The sequence below is a fragment of the Arctopsyche grandis genome, chromosome 3 (genome assembly GCF_051622035.1).
Source record: "Arctopsyche grandis isolate Sample6627 chromosome 3, ASM5162203v2, whole genome shotgun sequence".
Lineage (NCBI taxonomy): Eukaryota > Metazoa > Arthropoda > Insecta > Trichoptera > Hydropsychidae > Arctopsyche > Arctopsyche grandis.
Genome location: NC_135357.1, coordinates 29,013,844 through 29,038,644, shown reverse-complemented (window position 1 = coordinate 29,038,644; position 24,801 = coordinate 29,013,844). Strand labels below are relative to the sequence as shown.

The following is a 24,801-nucleotide window of genomic DNA, read 5'->3' as shown; positions in this document are numbered from 1 at the left end:
TGCTTTGCAGAGTCGTTGTTATTCATCGAAAGGTTGATTCAATATGGCATTAATTATTGTATTGTTAATTACGATTGGAGTTAGAAATATTACAATAAAACGCAATTGGACTAAATATTGCGATATGTACATAGAACGTAATATTTATTTAACCTACTTAGAAATCTTCAGCTCATTTCAAATTAAAATATAAGCATTTAAAATTGCAATTGGAATTTTTTACTAGGACTGATAGTATATGTGTATTAATTAAATTCAACGTTACGTTTTGAATAATGGATGGATTGAAAGTTGGAATTGTATTTTGACCAAAATTCAATGGAAATACAAGTATTCCCAGTCTTTTATGGTTAATAAAACACAATTGGCCCAGTTTTTTGTTCTTGGCCATAACTAATGACTGGTTTACTTCCAATGTGAATAAAATATCCATTAATGAATTTAAATGAGTATAGTATGTCAGTGGCGGCTTGTTAGAATTCATAGTGGGGAGGCTGCAGAGATGAATCGGGTTGTAGTAGCTCGGTGATCGTACCGATGATCAAATGCAAACAAAAATAGCATGCATATGTACTAAACCGCATCCCATGTTGATTGTCGTAGTTGTACTAAAGAGCAAATTGAGATTTTGATATGAATACAGAAAACTGTCAAATCATTGTGAGATAAGTTAAACGTTCAACGAAATATAATTGAATTAAATACTTTTTTTTATATTTTATACAGCAAAACCTTGATATTTATTGGGGTCTACTCCTTTCGACTGACTAGACGCGTTTCTAAATTTCTCGTCTGCTTTAATTAAGAGTTTGTGTATATACAAAAATGTTGTTTTTGTATACGTGTATGTAGGTTGCGTGATTACTAGTCAGATGTGAACCGGTCACAGGACAACCGGTCGCTCTAGATCGGTCACACGTGATCACCCATCACACTAAAACTGGTCACACCCTAAAATCGGTCAACCAGTTTTCTCGTGACCGATTTTCAGGTGTGACGGGTGATCTAGAGCGACCAGTTGTCCTGTGACTGGTTCACATATGACTAGTAGTCCGTTTACCGTGTATGTAATATCTTTAATATACGAGAAATATTGTGATCATTCATAGATTTTTTAAACTATTAACACACCTTAATAATTTTAATAGTATAACTTAAACGTTTGAAAATCAATTATTCCTATATTTTTTTAATAGTTAATGCTTACATCATAAAATAAATATTTCACTGTGAAAACCCCTTTTTTTATTACAAGGCTCTTCTATATATTTCACTTCGCTCATTGGTCTGACAATATATTATATTATATCCTGCATTCTTCCGACCATTTTTAAACTTTGCCATTTTGCGCGGTTTGGTTAACGATAGATATTTAAATCAATTCTGCCAGCACGATTGACACGTTGCTAAAGTTTTGACCATCTTGACGTTTAGTGGTCAGTAGCCTTATATATATGTTTTTTATCCCTAATACCAAAGAGACGAGGAATTTAGAAGTTTGTAGAGTTGAGAATTGGTCGAATCGGACACCAATATTTACTATAGAGTGCTATGTGTTTTTTTCGCTCTTATTGCATTTTGTATTCTGCATCTCGCTCTAATTTCACTGTTAGGAAAAGCTATTGGCAAAAGAATTTTCTAAAAAATAATAATATAGGAAATAGTCTACATTTTTTTTAAACAAGCACTGCATTATAACATTTAGCACTTGAAATAGCATTCAAGCTGTATTTGGAACTAGCAGGTGGATCAAATTCAATCTGCATATCAATAATGACTGAAAATGAACATTAAATTGATCAAAACCATTAAATATTAGAAGACTTGTTCCATTAAAGACGTAAATACTAGATACATAAGTTATATTATATGATGCTGGATATAAATTCTAAAGAAAACTTAATGTAAAAATGTAATGGGGTAACATATGTGTATATTTCCTTATCTTTTTTTTTACATTTTCTTATGGAATCTGTCTTGTTATTTTTAGTTTGTTTGAAAATATGCTAAAAGTTACCTTATTTTATTTTCACATATGTACATACATATATAGATTAAATTCCACAGATTCTAAGTCAAGTATTTTCATCTGTATTCAATTCTCCGATAATTTTACATATTAATGAAATTAATTCAAAAAACATTTCGTGGCCATACGTTATATTGAATCAATCCTCTCCTTGAAACAAAACGACAATAAGTTTTAAATAAACAAATATATTGTAAAATTCCATTCTCAAATATTACTGCAAAAGTGAGGTTATGTTTTATTTTTACTAGCAAATTTCATCTTTTATATTACTATCAATAGATCAATTTCCATATGTCTTACTACCCATAATCAATTTTGATTAAATTCCATTATTAAACATTTTCAGTCGTATAATTTATATTAATCAATACTTTTGCAGCTTGGACACTAGCTCTGATTCCGCTTATAATGAAAAAGCTGACGATTTTTGTAACACGTCTTTTGGACGCGAAGTGATGCAAGCTGTCGGTGTAAAGAAAACTCCCGAGATCAGCCAAAAGCTCTCGGCAAAGAAAACAAAGGGTAAATCCGACCGTAAAAGGTATATGTCTAACGACTCTTCAGATTCGAGTTTCAACAATGAAAACTTGGACGACTTCCTCGACGAAGCGTTCGACTACGACGACAATGGCCCAACTCCGCCTAAACAGAACAAAGTAAATCATCACCTATACATGTGTATTAAATCAATCTTAAATTACATATATCATCTCATATGATGCATGGTTTTAGAATGGTACGCAGCCGTCGAACAGTTTCCACTATAAGAAGGGTTCTGAGATCGATGTCCGGCCTCAAGCAGATGTATTCAAATCACCTCTGAAGATTCCAGGAAATTCTAACCGATGCCCGGATAAAGCTAACGAAGCTGTAAAACCTCTAGTTCACACTGTTAGCTTTTACAGACGATCACAACTACAGGTATTCTATTATTCACACTACACAGTGTTGTTTTGTTTTTTTTTTTTTGTGATTTACGTGATTAATTTTTTTAGGGATCCCAACCAAGTACACCTGTTAGAATTGTACACATGGAAAGCATTGATAATAATGATGAAACCAGCGAACAAGCCGCTCGTCAGGCTCAAATTACCGCTCATGAATCTCGTCGACGTGTTAAAGAGCTGCTGGAAGAAGTCACTAAACAAAATGCTGTAATTTCTCAAGTATGTTGATACATTTTTTATCTAAATTTTAGTGTTTTAAATATATCATTAAACATTATTAACGTTTGGTTATAAATTGCAGGCAAGTCAAGCTTTGAATTTGTGCGCTTCTACTATAGAATTCAGCGGATCAACTGAACAAGCCGAAGGAGAAAGGCTGCTGTTGATTGCTAGTAAGCTGTCTTATCATCTTTTTGTAATCTGATTAGAGTATTTACATGCTTTTGTTCTTATCGTTGTATATTTCTTAAGCTCACAGACGTCAAGCGTGTTTGCACGAAGTTCAACGGGTTCAAGTCGAAGGTGTCGGCAGTCATAAAGGTCACAGTTGTACATTAAATATTGAAGAAATAGCAGTTCCTCTCAAACGAGAATATATTCGCCAGATCAACGCAGGTATGAAGAGTTGACAATTTGGTTTACAATAATGTTTATACATTTTGTGAAATTATAAAGCTATATATTTTTGTTTTAGACGGGGCAGTCGGTCATTACTTGGTTTGTTTAATCAAATGCCAAGAACGTATTATGGCAACATCGTTGGTAAAAACGTCTCCAGATTCATTCACCGTCGCATTTCCTGACAAATTCCGATTGGAAGGATTGGATAGTGATTTTAAGGTAAAAATTAAACCATATATAGATAATTTTATCTTAATCCTTTGAGTGCTGACGTCTTTTCTGTTGAAAGCCCGCCACACTGGAAATTTCGCCAACATTTCCAACTAGAATTATTTAGAAATACAATAGAAAGCAGGTATAAAAATTGTATCTAGTCCAAACAAACCCTAGATAACTACCGCTGAGGATTTCGAGTTTTGTAAAGGTGTGTTTAGACTCTCTAATATATCTTGCAACAATATAAGATAAACAAAAGAAATCTATTAATTAATGTATTTTTCCAAAACTAGTTATACATATCTTCTTCATTGTTGTTAAAATGTAATGCTCACTATCTAAATGCCAAGCCACAATCTAAAATATTCAGCAACTAGGGATCTTTATTGGGAAATTCTGCTATGGTTATAAATTCAGAAATTCTGGTGTAAACCAGTCTTTATAAACGTAGACAAATGATTGACATGGATTACACGACCCATGTTCAATGCATTTTTTTTTCAATGCTACCTGGAAAGGCTTAGCTGTTAGTATTCTTGTTTATATTTTACATACTCAAAATACAACACATATCGTCGTTTTTCAGGCCCAAACCCGTCTTTATTGACACGGATTACACGACCCATGTTCAATGCATTTTTTTAATGCTTGGAAAGTCTTAGCTGGTAGTATTCTTTTTTATATTTTACATACTCAAAAATCAACGCCTATCGGTGTATTTCAGGCTAATGGATTTGTTGGCAAAACGCCAATCGGCGTTGGTCAGCATTCAAAGGGTTAAAGGATTTTTTTGACATTTACAACTTAGTTGACTTTCTTTATTTTAAGCAGACTAAAATTTGATATGTGTAAATGCTTTTATTTTGTGCAAAAAAGGTTCAAGAAGTGTGCTAATAGCATAATTTGAAGTTTTGTAATGTGGAAATTGATTATTATTTTCAGGTTACCGTAGAAACATATTCTTTACAAGCTTCCAAGGAAATTTTGCCTCATGATATAAAATATCATATTGCTACTAAAAAGGTATTACTTTTTTTATTATGTACATATTACGTATTCTAGTATAGAGTTTCGTTAATACAAGTCAATTTCAAATTTTAGTCTGGAAAATTGGCAACTCCAAGGAAAGGCGCTCGGGGTGCTGATTTGAAATCACCGTTACCGATGTCATCGCCAGGTGGGCCTGCCGCTGTAAGAACTCCAACGATGCAACCTCAAGGCTATTGCATTTTTAGCTACCAGCAAATCAGCAGAAATAACTTCACTCTCAGCAAGGTAAAGACTAACATATTGTTGCGTAGGGGTGGGTGGAGGATCCAAGTAAAAGGCCAAAGTCGTTTCACAGCATTTATTGTTGACCAGAATGCGACCGAGCTACCGCTACCCCCGCTAAGTGCATTCGGGGGTATCTCATTGTTAGCCGACTTATACTTAAGCCTGGAGATAATCCTCGAAACCAATTATAACGGCGGCTCCTTTTATTATACGCTACAATATTATAAACTTTTCTCCTCAAACCTCAAAATTTTTAGAAGTATTCGTAATATTTCAGACTCTTATAACTAGAGTACGGCTAGCCAAGGTGCCGCTCATTGTTCCATTGTTGTAAATGGTTTGTAAAAAAGGTTCGGCAAACTTTTAACAATGCATTTACAACATTTGAACAATTAACGGCACCTTGGTGTTATCCGGGCTTTACTTATTACTTACAAAATGATTTGAATTCGTTATGGAATTGGGCATCCGACGACCATTTGCCTTTTAGCATTAATAAATGTCATGTGCTATAATTTTCCTGTTCTTCCACTCCTAGTTTGTATCCTTATAATCTGGGAGGGAATATTCTGGTAATTTGTGTACGTTTACTTATCGAAACACATTGAGAAACGGGAACGGGAATTGCAACGCATACCGGGTTCATCTAGTTGATCTATAAATTGTACATCGATGTTTTGTAATTGGCCAGGAAGGCGCATTGGGGTTTACCTGTTAGGCCTTCCTGGTATATATGTGTATGTAAAATAAAATATAATGAATAAATAAAACCGTTTCACAGTTTTTATGTACTATTCAACTTGATTGTTTCGTAGGCTGGAGGATGTAGTCCATTGGAAGGTTGTTTGCGGGTGAAGTTAACATGCGAGCGTCAAGCTGGGCAAGTGTCTTCGACACGTGTTCACCGAGGATTCCTCACCATGTTTGAAGACGCGGGTGGATTTGGCGCTTGGCATAGACGCTGGTGTGTTTTGCATTCAGGCGACCTCTCATACTGGAGGTATCCCGACGATGAAAAGAAAAAGGTATATTTCATACGAAAAGAAATATGCATGTGTGTATATGTACATTAAATCATTTATTAATTTTTAATTGTGTATTTTAGACTCCCATGGGTAGTATTGAATTGTCGACGGCTACGTCTGAAGCTGTCGGGCCAGCTCCTCGTGATTTATGTGCGAGACCTCACACTTTGCTTTTGGAGACGTCTTCCAGTTTCGAAAATGTTGAAGGTGAATCTGCCCGATCGCTCATCATCGCCAACGGCAAACGGCGACATCTTCTGGCTGCCGATACAAAGCCTGAAAGGGACGCTTGGGCCAAAGCGTTCAACGAAACTTTGACTGAATTGAAAGATGCAATGAATACTTAATCTGGATGTGAATGTTTTAAAATAAAAATTTTACCAATTTTTTAATGTGTATTTCTAGGTTTTAAAGTCCATATGAAATGTAATAATTTTAATGTATTAACATTTTAGTTTGAGAAAAGTTCAAACGGGATAGAGAGAAATTCATTAAATATGCTTTTAAATTTATACTTTTCATTTGTTTATAAAAATATTTGAATAATTTATCTAATTACTATAATAAAAATACAGTGTCAAATATGTAATTGTATGTATAAAATTATCAAATTTGCCTCATTTCAATTTTCTAGTCATTCTATTTCGAAAAAAAAAACATTATAAAAATTCTCTCTTCCCATTTTATATTATTTTGAAATTCGTAACATAGTCGTAAGATGTAAATACATACATATGTATACATATACTTAAAATGATTATTCTTAATTTTCATAAATTGAAAATAAATTTTTATATTCGTAGACATAAATACTGAATGATTTAAAATCATTTATATGGGTATAATTTGTATTAACTACATACATACCTTATTAGATTAAACCATTAAAACATTTAGCTACTTAAATTCTAATAAATACATATAAATTTCATTCCATTAATATTTCCACTATGAAATAAAAATACTAAAAATGATACGTTACTTAAAATTGTATATGCTTTCGAATTATTTTTCAAATTGTACTTAATTGCAGCCCACACTAATTGTTCCGATGACATAAACTAATCTTATACAAAGTATTGCAATGTTTTTTCGATGAAATTTTTTTATTATTATTGACAAGTAATAATATAGATTTACTACACATAGATTTATTTTAACACACATAGATTTATTGTGTAAATATCATAATTTACTAACATGTGTACATCATAGGATTGTGTAATAACTTTAATTATACTGCATATATGTATTACACACATTTTATATTTTTATATTTTGTCACAAAATATACTATATATCAAATAATATCTGTTTATTTTAATCTCATGATATTTTTTAAAGGTTGTGATACGTGATCTTAGACGCCGCTATCGCGGCACATAAACTAAAAATTGCTGCGGTCCATATAACCGTCGTTGCATTTTCAAACACACTTATTGCCGTACCGAGACCTATTGAAAGCAACAGTTGAGCTACGAACATTGTAGTGTTGATCACTGCCAAATCAGCACCTAGACCAAGCGATCTCTCTGATTTTTTCACCGTAATTTCTACCTACAAACAAAATTATATCTTATCAATTCAATATATGTATGTATAAACTACATAGTTTACCGATTATATAGTTTTTACTTACGACTTCATTTGTGTGATAACATCCTATAATAAGATACGGGATGTTGAACAATGTTGTAAACGCTATCCCTGCAGTTGCACTTAGTATTAATACTGAAATTTTGCTTTTTAATAAAACTAATGCAACCATTCCGATTGAATACACTAGTAAACCACCGATGAATACACACTTTGCTCTAGAAATGGATAATGTATATAAGTCAATATTATTTATTTATTTTATAGTTTTGGACCATCGTGGCATTACAGGAAGAACCTGCATAATGCGCCGCAATGGCCTACATAAAAAAACAAGGAAAAAAGTACATAAAAGGAAGGTTTACGTCTGTTATGACATAGGTTCTCCCACCACTCATTGTAATGCTCAATGAGGCGAATTGCTCACGAACGTCTAATCAGACACGTTTGTCCGATGGTAAGAAGCGGACCTCTTGACGTGCAGCTCGAATCACTGAGGAAGCATAGAGTCGTCGGCAGTTCACCCCATTGAGCAAATCAGGAAAGTTATAAATAAATGATATACAAAGAAGGCAGAGAAGCATTTCATTCAACCAGTCCGGATCCCCAACAAATATATATATATAAAAAAATGGACATAAAAAAAACAAAATACACAATAAAAATAAAGTAAAAATATCAAATAACAGAATACATAGTAGGGAATGTCTTGCTTGCTTCCACAGCCGGCACCAATAAGAACCAGCCGTATATACAAAACATCCCTGCAAGAAGATCAGAATTACACTCATGCATACGTCAATTATTAAAATAATGATGAGCGCAGGCTACTAGACAAATAGGTTAAAATAATCTCCAATACCCTATGAGGATTACGATTTCTCAATCAGTAGAGAGTAATTTGCATTATGTGTATTCCACGCAAGCTAGAGTATAAACTCTAGCTTGCTTCTCACAAGCGAGAAGACAAAGGGTTGAAGAATAACCTTGCATATCTCGAGACAAATCTGAATCGACGAAAGGAAACGTCAGCGACAGTCTTGATGTGGTTTTGAAAGGTGAGTTGAGGATCAAAAGTGATACCCAAATCAACCATAGATTCCACACGCTTCAACAAAACGGATCCAATGGAATATTCGTGACAATAGACCTAATGTGCATGTCCATAACTCATAATTGCACATTTATTAATATTAAGTTCTAGACCTAAAATAGCACTGAACTCCAGGACGGCGTCAATATCAGCTTGAAGAAGAGAAGCTTGCCTCACATTCTTGACCGACAAGAATAATTTAGTGTAGTGGACTGAAGGAATCTGGCACAACTTGTGCTATTACGAATCAAAACCTGTGATCTCATACATTTCACACCAATCATCGTCGCTCCTGTACAAACATGCATAACTCAAGGGCAACGTCCCCTTCGGCCATTCCAGAAGAAAGAGTTCATCGATCGATCGTAAAACGAACGAAACGCAACAGTGATGTCATCAGGAAGCTGTAACAAATGTCTTGAAAGTCGTTTACACGTGGCACATGCCCGCATTCTTAAATGAACGACGTCCTGGCGCTGACCCCATAGCTATAAACCACACGTGCCTCGAAAACAGGCCAACACGTGTCCCCAAGACACGTGTCCTGGAAACGAAGACAAAGCATCTGCACACGGCACGCTTCAAGCCAGAACGTATATAAAGCGACGCACCAGCTCCCAACATCAGAGTAAACCTCTGGAGTTCAACCAGCTCACTTCTCCGAAGCTCAACCTCTTCGTACATACAATAACCATTGTAACAATTGAACAAAAATAAACGATCCTCTTACAAACTACACAACATGTGTTTCGTTAGGCCGGGATATGGTCAACATACCTTCCCTGCCTTAGGACAAACAAGAGACATGATTCATTAGAAATATATGAATGGTCTGCGTAGTATATTCTTACTTGAATTTTTTGATGAGAATTTCTATGATCAGTGAGTAAATGGAACATGCGAGTGCGTACATTGCTAGTCCCCAACATCCGAATCTGACACCGTCATTGTAAGCGTTTAATTCTTCAGAGCCTTGCAATCCCTGTTCAATATTACGTGTCATTATAATAATAATATGTTATTAAATTATAATGTTTTTAAGTGATAAGTAATAATTACCATTGGATTCCCACCGTACACACATTCTCCTACGAAGTCCGTAAAATAGAGGGCATAGCTTAGAAATGATATCCATGCCAATACATTCGTCAAGTATAATATTTTCATCGGTCTCGATAAGAATACTATTGATTTGATGTATTCTTTCATGTTGAACTTGTCTGAATTTTGACTAGTAACAGTTTCAGCTATATCAACTACAGGACTCTCTAATAATTCATCATTATTAATAAACTGCAAGTTAAAAATTTATATATTTATTTATTATTATTTTATTTTATTTTTATATAGGCCTAACAGGTAAACCCCAGTGAGCCTTCCTAAACAATTAATTACAAACATTGCAGCATTTTTATTAGGTTGTGGCTATTTGCAGGTATTATATCTGCGAATTATTGGCTATTTGCAGGTACTATATCTGCGAATTCTTCTGCGCATGCGCGTGAACTTATAATCCGATTATAATTTCTTACATTTAATGTATGCTAGACTTGTTTAATCAATCGTTCATTATACATGAGGCAAATAAATTTCGCACGTTATTATAATAGATTTATATAATTTAGCTAGTTCAAGGCTTGTTTATGATAATTTTTTTCTACCAATTAATAATATTAACTAATTTGGATTATATTTTTTACTCTACGTCACTTTACGAGTTCGAACTAAATTTGAAGAGGTTTAAAACAAAATTTTAACAGTAAACACGCTGACATTGACAGTTCATGCGCATGCGCAGAAGGCTTTGCGCCTGTCGCAGATATAGTACCTGCAAATAGCCACAGCCTTTTTATTATATAAATCGCTGTATTTTGAGAGGCTGAAGTACACGAAATTAACAATTAATTAATCCATATAAACATCTATGGATTTAGACTTGTACATAATTTTTTACATATTCTAATTAAATTCAGATATTTGTGATATAGCAGGTAGGATGGTTTTTGCCAATTTGATGGAGGAACCGTTTCAACAATGAAATCAGATAAGTCGGCAAACTCTGATAGGAATCGATCCACTTGGAGTCACAAATATCCAAGTCTGACCAGTAGCATTAAAGATTATCACGGGATCGAACCCGGTAACTTCTCGGTGCTAAACATAAATGCAACCACCGACACATACTGCTGGCTAATATGTACATATATAGCCATATTCACTTTCTGATTTCAAATATGTATTATGCATAAGATATGTAATATCACGATAAAGGGACCATTATCTATCAGTACTAGTATTACTTTTTTTTAATTAGAATGAGAATTTTTTCAATTGTTTAAATAAGAATTGAATGATTGTTGTCAATTCTTATTCAAAATATCATACCTTAAGCTCTTAGGCTTCATGTATAAACAAGCTATAAGTACATTGCGATAAGAAATAGGTAATGGAAGTAATCAGTATTTGAAGGTACAAAAATACTCTAATGGAAAATGATTTTCACAACATCAAATGACGATTACTCCCACTATTTATTATAATGTAACTTATTTATAAATGAAGCCCAGAAGTTTTAGATAGGATAATTTTAGTTCCAAGTTGAATACAAACTGATTTTATCCTCATTTTTAATGAATAAATCGTTTAGGATTGGGGTCTCTGATTGAAAATTGTAGTGTTTACTAAATTGATAGCAAATTTATATATACTGTATGTACATAGATCCAATGAGCAGAACTTACGTTTTTATTTTCCTCGTCAGCTTTTTTGTTGGCTTTTTCCATTAAATCCAAAGGTATTTCTTTAAAACTAGTAACTGTTACTGTGACACTTATAATCAAAATAATAGTCGCCATTAAAAACAGAAATTTAATATTACCACCGATCCAATTTCCTAAAATTTAATTTCGATATTTAACATATGTATAACTTCAGTATATTATATAATATATAAAAAATAAAAAAAAGAATTTACCAATTTCAATATCATTCCAATCTATTCCACCAAGAGCAAATCCTAGAAATCCACCGATTCCGGCCATCATTGTCAATGTACTTAAACCTCTAGCATGGTCGTCTACATATATATAAAAAATCTTAATTAAATATATGTAATATTAACCATAAATAAACATTTACAATGTGAAGATACTTTCATCACACTCTCTGTCATTTTTAAATGTTAGAATGCAATTTTATTTAATTTATATACCTGGAGTACAAACCTCCATCATATATGTCCTAGTGGGACTTTGAGATACATCAGCATTGAAATCCAATAAAATAGTACCCAGTATTGTGATTATAACACCAATGATGGGCGAAGTATTTGCATCTCCTACAATCGCTTCTTCCGTACTGTTAAATATTGAACTATTACTTCCTTTAAATTGACTAGCATTATCACCAAGAAGGACACCGACATCTGCTCCGAATGGTACGAAAATTAAACCCGCCACAAGTCCTATCGACAGGAATAATATGAAAGGTCTGCGTCGCCCACACGACAGTCTACTCCTATCGCTCAATGTTCCCAACAATGGTGAGATGAAAAACGCCAATATTGGCGAAATGGCCCACACTATAGTCATCTTAGTATGATCCAATCCTAATAACAAGAGAATCGGTGCGACGAAGGCTGTCTCAGCGGAATATGCAAATTCAATGCCTAATATTGCTGTTGATAGTCTTAACATCTCACCCGTAGTCTTTCTCCTATACAAAAACGTTTACATATGAATCATCAATGACATTGTATCAATTGTAATGAATGAAAAGTTCAGTGACATTCATAATCCTGATAACCCGACAAAGCGGCATATTTTTAATGAGTTACAAACAAGATTTTTTATAAATGAAACCTCGTTTTAACAATGCTAAAACACACGCCTTATCTTAATAATATCATTATAAATAAAAATATATATATTTCTCACCTGTATATATGTGGATAAGTATTAGTAAGAACTTCACTTTTTGGATTTGTCATTTTGAAATTTTAATTTCATGCACTATTGATAATACTGAAAAATAAAGTAATAAAGCATCAATACATCAAATCAAGCACTTTTATCTATATATATAAAATATTCAACAATTAAAATATGCATCCATTATTAACACTTAATCATCTCAAAATTTTCAATAAGAACTTAATTTACTACCAATATAAGTATTGTTGCATTGATAATACATTTTTTTACAATTATTATCTATCCAAAACCTAATCGCTAATAAAATGGGCGATTTAACAGGTTAGAACACATAATTCGTACAAAATATAATATGGTTTCAATACATACATTGCTCGTGACACTGGTTCAAACTTAAGAATGCATTTTCGTGGTGGATGCATCTCTTATCGATTTTTAATGACGTGCACAATTTTTGTGTGGTGTAGTCTTAACGCTAAATATATTTATATTGAGGCATTATTTGATAGTACTGAAACTAAAAGTATTTATAGATAACGATATATGATTAGGTAACAAAATATATGCTAAACGTCAGCTTGTGTTCGATGTGTTTATCTCTTACCTTTAAAATTGTATCGAAATTTGTTGAATTGAATTCTTAAATTAAATTTTAGTATTCACTTTGTTATGAAGAATTTGTCTAATGTCTATAATTAATAAACTATCAATTAATATCTCTAACATTTTGCACAACGTGTATGAATTCCGGTCACTATATCTGATCTGAATCGTTGTCAAGTTCACAACGAGGTTTGCGAATCTATACTCATTAGGTTCCAATGTTCAAATGTTGATACAGATGTGCTTCAGCCGCTAGTTTATATACAAGCTAACAGTGTTGTTACAAAAAATAAATAAAAATACATGTAATTAATTATTTTCTATATTTTTCTTTGCATATCTGTAACAAAAATTCATTTTTTATTTACAAATATTGTTTGTTTATACAGTGTGGGACGGAAAAAACTATGTAGACGATAAGTAAATTAAATACTGACATTTTAATTGATAAGTATGTATTCACTAACTAAACAAAACCCCACTACACAGTATAGCATTATCATGTCTCTCTTGTAAATAGGTTTTTGAGCTCTTTTTTTTCTATTATGCTGTAGATTAACATTAGAATAATATAATACTATGATTACTAACCAAATTAAATTAAATTGTAAAATAGAAAATGATCAGTAGATCAGTAGCTATTAAAATAGATATAAGATGTATTGTGAACATAATTTAGTAATAATAAAAGCATTTAAAAATCAAAAAAAAAATTATCATGTCTCTCATGAAGCTAAACACGTTGAAAATCGTTCATCACTTTCTCTATCATAATCTCTAAAATTCGTTAAATAATTTCTGGACTTTTGGAGTTTCTAAATGGAAACTCTCAGATAGTTTGTTTCCAACAGGGTGAGTCAAAAACTGAACAGATACAAATTGCACAAAATTCCGTACAAATCGTCCGAGAAATGTTCGCTCAATATGTCATGTTTCGTTTCGGAGTCGTTGCTTGACCCCCACTCTTGCCTAGCTCCCACTCTTGCTTAATTTAACAGCGTATGACTTTTCCCTGTGAAGATATTTGAAGGAGAAAGAACATATATGTTGATCAACCTCAATTTCTTAAGAGGAGTTGAAGGATAGCATCGGAGCGTAAATTCAACGAATTTCAGAGAATATCCTTAAAAAATTGTCGAACAATGTGCTGATCTGAGTGACATTATCATCAGCAAATGTATTTTTGGCATTATGCTTAATGTGACCATTTATTTTTGTCCTCAAAACGGGACATCTACCAATTTTTGCAACAAAAATTCGTTTATTTTATCAAGGTAAACCAGTTATCAATAGAATTGTTGTTATTAATCCACAAGAATAGTCGAAATATGATTTTTCTAGGTGGAATTTTATTTAATTCTCATATAAAGAAAATTTAATATATTATCCTTATTAATTCAATTCAGATTCGTGTAAATACGAGTAAATACTAGTACGAGTCTTTAGCTCGCAATTTTACCGATTTAAAATTCAGCACACTTCCAATGAACCCTTTTAAACGAAAACAAAAAATAGTGTGGCCAGAACACTATCCCAATAAACATGTTTCAATAGAAAAAACTCAATATAAAATAGTATTAACAGTGGGAAAAAATCCCACGTGAAAATACGTACTTTTGACTTTTGATTTGAACTGGATCACTACTTAGAGAGATTTGAAAGCTGAAAAGTACTACAAATGAAAGGTAATATACCCGACTATAGATTCCAATATTCATTTTGAACAGGAAATTGACAGATTTTGAGACATCGACCGAACAACACCAAGATATAGAAAAATCGCGCGATTTAAAAAACACATGTATCTCCGAATCTCGAGCCAATCAACACTTTTTATTACCAGATTCGTGTTTACTGGGCATAGATCTATAAGAAAGGTCGTATCTCGTCTCTGAACCAAAAAAAAGTCGTCATTTGTCGAACAGTGTAATTATACGATATATACCGGTCTCCGTGACGAGACAGAATGTTAAATTACAGAAAACTCAAATATCGGAAGGCAAAGATCGAAAATCGAAAGATCTTAAGTCGAAAGATAAAAAAAAATGGTGCATGGTAAACGGTACATACTCACTTAATTTGCGCGAGCAGGATACAACAGGAACAAGAGGGACAGGCTTTTCCTCCCGTATTAATGTGCACCATTTTTTTTTTTTTGATCTTTCGACTTAAGATCTTTCGATTTTCGATCTTTGCCTTCTGATGTTTGTGTTTTCTGTAATTTAACATTCTGTCTCGTCACGTAGACCCGATATATATATATATATATATATATATATATATATATATATATATATATATATATATATATATATATAATAATTCAATAAATATACTCTCTTTTTGAAAACGGGAAATTTCGACGTCTCGAAGCTGTGCTTGGGGACAACAGGACAGGCTACCTAAAAACGTGCGGTCCCGTTCAAAACGGGACGTATGGTCACTTTAATTATGCTAGACTAGATAGTTTGGTTTTGTTAAATAGTGTACATATATTTCGTTCATATATTTTCTTCATTTTGAAAGTACTAATCGTCTAACTGTTACATTATATATATGTATAATAATACCTGCTGTATGAAACTTCCATAGCTAAAATGAGCAGGGATACCCCAGCAAAAATAATTAAGACAAAGATTGCCGGGGCCGCTCTTCCCAAAGCGACTGGCAGTGAACGACCTTGACCATCACAATCAGGAATATTTACACAAAACCTCTTCTCCGATCTTGCAGTCAAACCAACTTCGCCGAATTTAATCAAACTGAAAAAATCTAAAATTACTTCACACAACATGTTTAGCCGTTTGCCCGTGGCCGTCTTCTATGGAAGCTTTGCGCGACAAGTCTGTAGCGCGGGATTTTGAGCCTTATATGCGCCTATTTCAACTGTTTTAAGGTTCAAAATTGGTTGAATGTAGAATATTACTGAGACTTGAATGCCATCTATTCAATTTGCTTAAAATGAATATATATACCAGTCAAAATTAGTTTTTTGTGGAACCATACTGAAACCTCGTTTGTGTGACGTCACGTCTGTTGAACAATGGCGACGATACGTCTCAATTGTATGAAGAATGATTATTTGACAATTAAGCCAAGACTACGAGATATATGATGTATTTTATTGTTTAAAATAATACTTTATGTATTAATTAACATATCTGGTTACTTGAGTAAATATTAAAATCTGTATTTAAGGTCGAAAACTCGATTGCCAAATTCGCGAAAAAGGTGCCGCATACAGGGCTTGTTCGCTATATTTATTGCCGCGGGCAAAGGGTTAAGTGAATTTTAAAATATAAAAATAAGTAACCCGATTCTGAAAGCTTCAGAAAATGGTGAGTTTTTTTGTATTATTAAAAATATTTGACACTCCAACATGGTATAAGTGCGTAGATTACAAATTTCATCTCGGGTGAATGTATTCGATATGAGAAAATTAGCCGTCTCATCTTCAGTTTGATAAGCGTGACCTGAAAATTTACATACCATATAAGTTAACTAAAATAAGCTCAACATACATATGTTCAACATACAATATTTCTAATATTCACCTCCCTTTCGAACTAATTCAATGCCGTCTTCTGGATTTACATATATGGGAAGATTACGATTGGCGGCTTCTCTTTTAACTTTGGCCACCATTTGTTTTTCCAATCTTATTAGATGTTGTTTAAATGAAAAATTTGGATTCTTGTAAATCAAATTTAACCAACCGTAAATCAAAATATTCAATAATATGATAATATACGTTAAATAGGCAATAGTTTTATTACATCGAATAATGCCCTGGTGTATCCAATATCTTCAAATATTAAATTAAGACTTCCTGATACCAGATCTTGAAGTTGAATGTCAGCTTTAGGCGGAGGACTCAATAGAGACGAGACAACGCTTGACGTATAATAATTGAAAACGAGGAGACTACAGAAGAAGACTACCAGGTACGTTATACGAGCTGATATATGTCGAGGCTCTTGAATGACATCTTTTAAACAACAAGATTTATAAACATATCATACTAGTAAAAGAGAAAAATATGTACATATTATAATGGGTTTGGTGCAAACGATCGACAAGCGCCAGACAGACTGAACCACAGATTAACTGGATGGCTGCTTTAAACGCAATTCTCGACTTCACGAATGATATATTGCACATCAGATGACGAGTAACCTTTCGATGTGCACAGATGCAATTATTAAAATGTGTAACGCGACGTTCTCCCGAGTGTCCCTTCAGTTGGTAGCGGTAGTAATATTTAGGTTGGCGCCCGTGGCTTTACCGCGCCAACCATCATGCTCCTCTCGAGCGCATCGAGAGCGAGTCTCTCTACCGCCAGCCGTCATCCGGGAAAGATCTCTCCTGTGCACGTCTCCACGGGGAGACGGGGCCCAGAGATCCGTCACCTTGCTGAAGAACCGCTGTGAGGTCGAGTGCAGCATCACTCCCTCCCAAGAGTACCAGCCCAACGTCGCCGGTATTCCTCACGCCGTTTCCGGAGAAACATCAGCCGTGAGAGGACCGCAGAGCCAGGAAGCTGTCATCAACGAGACGATTTGCAGTCAGGAACCTCCCCGACTATATAAACTGTATCCCAAGGTTAGTTCACGTTTCCATATAACCCGACCCTTGGAAGAAGAACGACGTATCCGCCCTCTAGATCTTCCCCCGCGAGATCAGATAAGCGCGCGTAAAACCGTTCGTTACAAATGGTAATTATTAAAATTGAGTTAAAACTGAAGTATCAGAAGCACAGAACGTACACAGGGTAGGTATGTCGGGACTTCGGGTAGATTTCGCTTAGTGTAAGTGCGAGCAGCGCGCACGCATAATGTGTCTGGCGCTTGTCGATCGTTTGCACCGCATCGATTATAATATGTAAGACATTGATATACCACTCTGGTCATAATTAATTTCTTCTCTTGATATAGATTTTTTCAATGGCGATGGTCCAACTAGAAATACTGAAACATTAATATAATTAATAGAACCTAAAGTTCACAATTATATTATAGAACATTTCAATTTTAAGTTTGGTTTCTAAGATTACCTTGTTGACAAAAAGCTGCAATAACGCTAAGAATGGAATATATGATTCCGGTTTCCTCTTCAACCCACTGCTGTTGATAATTTTGATGAAAAGACACTATAGTAAGGGTTATTACCATGACTACAGCAACACCAGCACAACAAAACCAGCAACTATGACTGAAAGGCTCGGCAAATTTACTCTGAATAGGACCAATTCCCTCTTCTATATCTCTAAAGACAAAGCTGGCCCTTGTTAAGTAATGAAAGTGACAAAATAGTTATTAATCAAACAATCATAAGTATAATTTTGTATATAAATTTAAATATCATATTTATTGAATACCGCAAAGTCCATGTCTTGGTCAAATAATGAGCAAAGGTTATTCTTTCTGGAAGATATCTTATCCCCGTTCCCATGTCGACTTCTTTCCTTTGAATTGATCCCATCATACCCTACGGTTGAATTTGTGAAATTTAAATGCAGATAACACTGAGCAACAAAAAAAATTACCAGAGTGGAGACTAACCAATCTTTACTAACTTTGACTCACTGAATTAGAATATGATAATGATTTTTGTTGGTTGGTGATCGTTTACGAGATATGAGCGTTTAAAAAAGTGCACGATTTTTACAGTTTTTTGGCTTTTGCGGTCTTTAAATCAAAATCTAGTATTGCTGTGCTCAAAGTGAGTATTGGAATCAATAGTCAGATGTTTTTCTTATTGATTGTGATATTTCATTGCTTTAAAATACTTATAATTAATTGTCTAGCGATTTTTAAAAGTCATATTTCACCACGTTTATAAGGATTGGTTTTCTATCTCGATATTTTTCTTTTTTATCTAAACGTACTAACTCAAGCGGTAATTGCAATTTAAATGTTTTCATTGTGTATATGGTTGTAGCGTGAAATGTGTTGGGTGCAAGCGAGATGGCATGTAGTCCGACCGCTGTACGCTCATATCTCGTAAACGATCACCAACCAACAAAAATCATTATCATATTCGAATTCAGTGGGTCAAAGTTAGTAAAGATTGGTTAGTCTCCGCTCTGGTAACTCAAAATCGTGATTTTTTGTTGCTCAGTGTAATTATATATGTACATATGTAATTAAATATAATTCATATAAAAGTGTGTATAATTACATCTTGGGTACCGTCAGATTTTATACCACCCCACACGTTTTCTATTGTATACTTTATCCTGTAAGTTTAATTTCAAGTCAATAACAAGAACGCAAACGTTACACTTTAATCTTTTTATACCTGAAATTGTAGTAATCGGCTAAGAGCCTCAAAAGCGTTGCAGAATGTTTCGTCATTGCATTTGCGCCAGATTTGAACGATGTGTCCTCAAGTGCCCCTTCTATCTGATCAGGAGACTTTTGTGACATCTATAATATATAAATAATGTTGAATGTTATTTACTTAATTAAATATGTATGTATATTATCATGCACTGTACATAAAGCTTTTTACTAACGACGATAGATGCCCTTACTAATAATTCTTCAAAGTTTCTCCGTTGTATAAACTTCGATTGTTCAAAGGAAACGTTAAATCCTGCTTAAACAAATTAATTTAAAAGAAAATCACATGAAATAAGGAAATTCAAAAATATCAGTTACATTTTTACCTTCAACAGTATTCCATTTTCCAACACACTGAATTTTGAATTTTCCATTCATAATGAAATGCGTATTATAAACATCAGATAAAACAAATTCATAAAATTCATCTTCAGAAGTACCTAATAATTTGTATATAAAATTATTATTTTGAATAAAAATATCATTATTTTATTTTAATGCCGCCATCTATATTTAAAACTAATAAACAAACGGTGGATAGACGTCAACGAATATCTCGCCGGGCAGATTTAAATCGCGTCTTACACGATATTTTTGCACTATCGTGATGGCGGAGGATCCATTTACTTATATTGATGACCAAAATGAGCAATATGCCAAAGTATGAAAACGATCGGATAAGAGGCAAACTTTTTCCTGAATTGTAATCGTAAGTGAAACTTAAAGGAGGTATGTAATAATAAGTGAAACGTAAAGGAGGTATGTAATAATAAAAAAAATACATTATTTTTCTTTACTACATATGTATATAAAAATGAATATTTGTTTGTTTGCTGCTATGAAAATCATCGCAATCAGTTTTTAATTTAAAACTAGCAAATTTGGCACAATATTTTAGACCGTAGACTATATATATTTTTTTAACCACTTCATCGCCATAAGCGCCCCGGTGCGCGCTCCTTCGTATTTAAGGCTATGACTAGAAATTAATTTTGATTTCTTCACAGTGACAACTAAAATATCCTGTGATACGAATGAAATTGAAAAAAGTCAATATTTTTTGTTAGTTTGTATATGATATACTCAAGAGGTAGTGTCAAGGGTTGTCAGTAAACACATATAATAAAATAATCGAATCGGATTCTACAAACGCGTGGTGATTAAGTGGTTAAAAAGGTTATTTTTATCAACTACTAGCTGAACCCGGCATGCGTTGCAACGCCACAATAACGCATGCAATTCCCGTTCCCGTTCTCGTTCCAGTTCCCATTTGTCGGAAAAACGCAGGCAGCGAACACGTTGGTCGCGACGCGAAAACATTTGAAATTATAGCGTTGCAGTGACACTCATTCCCTTTTTTCCCGTTTCCGTTCCCGTTTTTTTTTCACAGTAATCTTCCCGGACATGCATACAACAAATCCTGAAAGTTCAGTGGTTTAGGAGCCTATTCGAGACACACACAGACATTCATTTTTATATACATATATAGATTAAAGATTAACTATTATATTAAATTTCCATTCACCCAAACAATGCCGAATAAAGGTCTGCTCATACCTATCCAGCACGAACCGGCAGTAGCAGGTATCCTGCAAGTATGGACAGTATTCTTTGGTACATGCTGCCGGTTCGTGCTGGATAGGTATGAACAGACTTTAATTCGGTTAGGCTAGGTTAGGTTAGGTATATTATATACACATGTACATATGTACATGTATATATAATATTATAGCATATGTACATCTAAAAGCATAGCATGAGCTGTGATCAGTATATTAAAAGTGCTCGATATTCTCTTAATATAATACATACTTGCATGAGCAACTGTGATATCAGTGTCCACAGACATGTTGAAATGTTTTAATGTGTTCAAAACAGTACAATTTTCAATGTGTGCTTGCCGTGTATCTATTACAACCCATTTAAAAGATGAATTGAATAATTCAAGGTAGGATGCCTATAATTTGAACATGAAATATTTAAATTCATAAATATGTACATATAATATTAAACATTTGCTGAAAACTTAAGCATATAATACTTGTTCTAGAATTATATCGCTTCCTGGGCAATTATAGTCTATCATGACCCCCAGTTCAGGGTGATCGAGTTTTAACAAGTTTAAAATAGTTTCAACTTGTACCGTTGCATTTTTTAAATAAATGTGGTCTGGATTAAATAGCGAAAATCTTGCTAGGTTTCTTTGCGTCGATTTTAAGAGTTGTTGATAATCTAAAATGTACATAATATAATGAAGTAATAAAACTAATATATATTTATTATTTTCATAAAGGAATTAAAATCGTTTTCACCCTTTTCAGCGATGCACACGATTAATACAAATATGTTAATTTTCCTCTGTGTGAAATAGTCTAATGAAAAATTTATAGTTACAGTATCAGTGGAAAATTTTGATGTTGAATCGTTGAGATGAAAATTTTCTATTTTGTGAATAGGTGAAGTTGCACTTGTCAAATATAATGTAAATAATACTATCAATGTCAGATGAATAATAGTTTTCATTTTTGTTTTTTGTATTAGTTTATCTCTTTTGCAGCTTTGTATGTTGTAACTGATACATTTCTGGATTCGCTGGTTTTATAAGATAGTTTTTTGGTGCGTCATAAACATCACATGCTTCTAAAACCACTACACATTTCAAAAGTATTAATTTCTGAATACATTTCATACATAAATATATGAGTCATATGTATGATCAAATTTGGTAAAGGAGTAATTTATTATTTATTTATTTACTAGCTGAACCCGGCATGCGTTGCAATGCCGTTCCCGTTCCTGTTCCCGTTCTCGTTCCCGTTAGTGAAACCCCAAGGTGAAACATATGGCTAGATTATCTTATTAAAATTTTTCAAACGTAGTAGTACATAGAATACAATAGAGACATATTTTATTTTATATTATACTAGCTGAACCCGTCATGCGTTGCAATGCCACAATAACGCATGCAATTCCCGTTCCCGTTCCCATTCCCGTTCTCGTTCCCGTTCCTATTTGTCGGAATAAAAACGCAGGCAGCGAAAACATTGATCGCGACACGAAAACATTTGAAATTATTGCGTTGCAATGACACTCATTCCCGTTCCCGTTTGTGGGGGATTTTTTTCACAGTAATCTTCTCAGATATGCATACAACAAATCCTGAAAGTTCCATCGTAATCGGTTCAGTGGTTTAGGAGCCTATTCGAGACACAGACAGCCATTCATTTAAATATATATAGATACAATTCCCGGACAAACTAAAAAAAGTCTTATAGATCTATTTTTAATATGTAAAAAATCTATCAGAATTATTAGAAAAATACCTATATGTTGGTTGCTATTTTTTAAAATACTTAATAAGAAATTATTATATAACAGGAACGATTTCACATGGACACAAGATTGCTGGAAATTCGAGATTTTGCAAGAAAATGGATAAGGTTGCCAATTTGTTGGAACCGTTTCAATGAAAATCAGATAAATTGGCAAACTCTGATAGGAAACGATCGACCTGGAATCACAAATCCAAGGTCTGGCCAGCAGAAACGAGTGGGATTTGAACCCGTGACCACTCTGTTCAAAGCATTATATGCTAAGCACTAGTCTATTCTGCTGTATTTACAAATAAATAGTAAAAATTAATTTAAATTCAAATTTATATAAGTTGAGAGACTTTACAAGTTATTTATTATGCATAAAATAATTGATAAGACTTTGAGTTTGCAAATACCAAATTGGACAATTGAGGAAATTCAAGTACTATTTTTTAATCCTATTTTTCCTTTTGTGAAACAAAATGATTTTCGTGTGCTGTTTACTTTGTGGACAAAGAGAATAAAGTATCTTACACAATCGGACAAAAGTTGTACTCAACTAAAAATACCACTTAAATTTTATGACCGCTGCGAAAAACCCGTTTTATACTTCATAAATTATTTCTGAAATACTTAACATCTTCATGAAAGTAAATACATATTAAATATATGTATATATGACAGAATCACTGTATGTTTTGTCACAATTTTTTCATGTTTGCATATGTCTGGTTTTTTTAAATTAATATTCAAGTTGAAATATGTAGTATTTGACTAACGAGTTGTACTTAATGCTTAGATTACACCACAAATTAACTCTAAACATACATACATATATGTACGTAAATAAATGTGTAAATAACCATGGACGCATTGGGGAAACATGTAATGTCATTTTGGCACTAATTTTTTTCTAAAATAAAATAAAAGGGTACATTTAGATGTACCCTTTTATTTTATTTTGGAATTTGGAAACGGCTCAAGTTAGAAGAGATGTTCTGTATTATGGCGAAACCGTAAAAAGTAAAATTAAAACTCTAAAAAATATATTTGCACTGCTGCCAGCCCATGAAAATTTGTGAAAGCTGTGATTTTTGCCAATTTTTAAAGGTTTGTTTTTAATTTAAGCACCGCCTTAATAGTTTATTTTTTTATTCACCTTATCATATAAACGCAATAATTTCACATAAAAAAATCTCACCTGGAATATTTCTTTGGAAGTAAACGCCGAAATCGGCGCGTCTCCAGTCTATTATAGATACATATATACCAGGAAGGCCTAACAGGTAAGCCCCAATGCGCCTTCCTGGTCAATTACAAACAATGCAGCATTTTTAATACATAAGCTGAATTTTGTGTGTACATAAATCATACTCAAATAGTGGTGACATAGTGGGAAGAATGGATTTTAGGCAATTAAATGGAAGAAAAGTTTCAACAATGAAATCAGAAAAAATTGGCAAACTCTTGGAAATTGGAAACGATCAACTTGGAAAAAATTTAATGGAAAAATTGAATTGAAATCTGAAAAAATTGGCAAACTCTGAAACGATCAACTTGATGAATGGAGAACGGGTTGGATCGGTGAGCGTGTAATGCGCGCACTCAACTTGTTCTATTAATACGTGCGCGCGTGCGCCTATAAATTACCTTACATTCTATTTATATATAACATATAACATTATTTTAATTCGTGTGTCAATTACTTTCCGAAACCACCCGTTGAAATCAACGGGAACAACACTAGTATAATAATAAAAAGAAAAATTCTAACGCAGCTCTTATTTGTATTTTGTTTATATA

General features: G+C 33.3%; 3 protein-coding genes across 6 annotated transcripts in view; 1 reads left to right on the top strand and 2 right to left on the bottom strand.

The window, feature by feature from the left end:
• The window catches only part of scra (anillin, actin binding protein), a 29,971-nt gene extending 23,209 nt beyond the window's left edge, over positions 1-6,762 (top strand). For both annotated transcript variants that reach the window (XM_077427605.1, XM_077427606.1), the window contains exons 10-19: positions 2,412-2,688; positions 2,765-2,953; positions 3,028-3,198; positions 3,281-3,371; positions 3,451-3,594; positions 3,674-3,819; positions 4,759-4,839; positions 4,918-5,091; positions 5,907-6,116; positions 6,197-6,762. In XM_077427605.1, coding sequence (XP_077283731.1) covers positions 2,412-2,688; positions 2,765-2,953; positions 3,028-3,198; positions 3,281-3,371; positions 3,451-3,594; positions 3,674-3,819; positions 4,759-4,839; positions 4,918-5,091; positions 5,907-6,116; positions 6,197-6,463 — 1,750 coding nt within the window. In that variant the 3' untranslated portion in view covers positions 6,464-6,762. The remainder of the gene's footprint in view (positions 1-2,411; positions 2,689-2,764; positions 2,954-3,027; positions 3,199-3,280; positions 3,372-3,450; positions 3,595-3,673; positions 3,820-4,758; positions 4,840-4,917; positions 5,092-5,906; positions 6,117-6,196) is intronic.
• Positions 6,496-13,564, bottom strand: LOC143909565 (membrane-associated transporter protein-like). 3 transcript variants are annotated; one of them, XM_077427608.1, is made up of 10 exons: positions 13,342-13,564; positions 13,107-13,254; positions 12,741-12,827; positions 12,017-12,519; positions 11,780-11,881; positions 11,547-11,698; positions 9,865-10,098; positions 9,657-9,787; positions 7,756-7,930; positions 6,496-7,673 (listed from the first exon to the last, which is right to left on the bottom strand). In XM_077427608.1, the coding sequence occupies exons 3-10, from the start codon at positions 12,791-12,793 to the stop codon at positions 7,455-7,457; spliced, it is 1,569 nt and encodes a 522-aa protein (XP_077283734.1). In that variant the 5' UTR covers positions 12,794-12,827; positions 13,107-13,254; positions 13,342-13,564; the 3' UTR covers positions 6,496-7,454. The 3 variants fall into 3 exon arrangements, with proteins under 3 accessions (XP_077283734.1, XP_077283735.1, XP_077283736.1); XM_077427609.1 differs by having other exon boundaries at positions 13,107-13,248; positions 13,342-13,547; XM_077427610.1 differs by having other exon boundaries at positions 7,366-7,669.
• Positions 13,565-16,443: 2,879 nt separating this feature from the next.
• Positions 16,444-22,252, bottom strand: LOC143909564 (ionotropic receptor 75a-like). The gene is made up of 13 exons (XM_077427607.1): positions 21,997-22,252; positions 21,726-21,916; positions 21,497-21,641; positions 20,011-20,124; positions 19,858-19,937; positions 19,641-19,768; positions 19,521-19,578; positions 18,718-18,827; positions 18,394-18,623; positions 18,239-18,307; positions 17,117-17,328; positions 16,895-17,033; positions 16,444-16,813 (listed from the first exon to the last, which is right to left on the bottom strand). The coding sequence occupies exons 1-13, from the start codon at positions 22,205-22,207 to the stop codon at positions 16,632-16,634; spliced, it is 1,869 nt and encodes a 622-aa protein (XP_077283733.1). The 5' UTR covers positions 22,208-22,252; the 3' UTR covers positions 16,444-16,631.
• Positions 22,253-24,801: the final 2,549 nt, after the last annotated feature.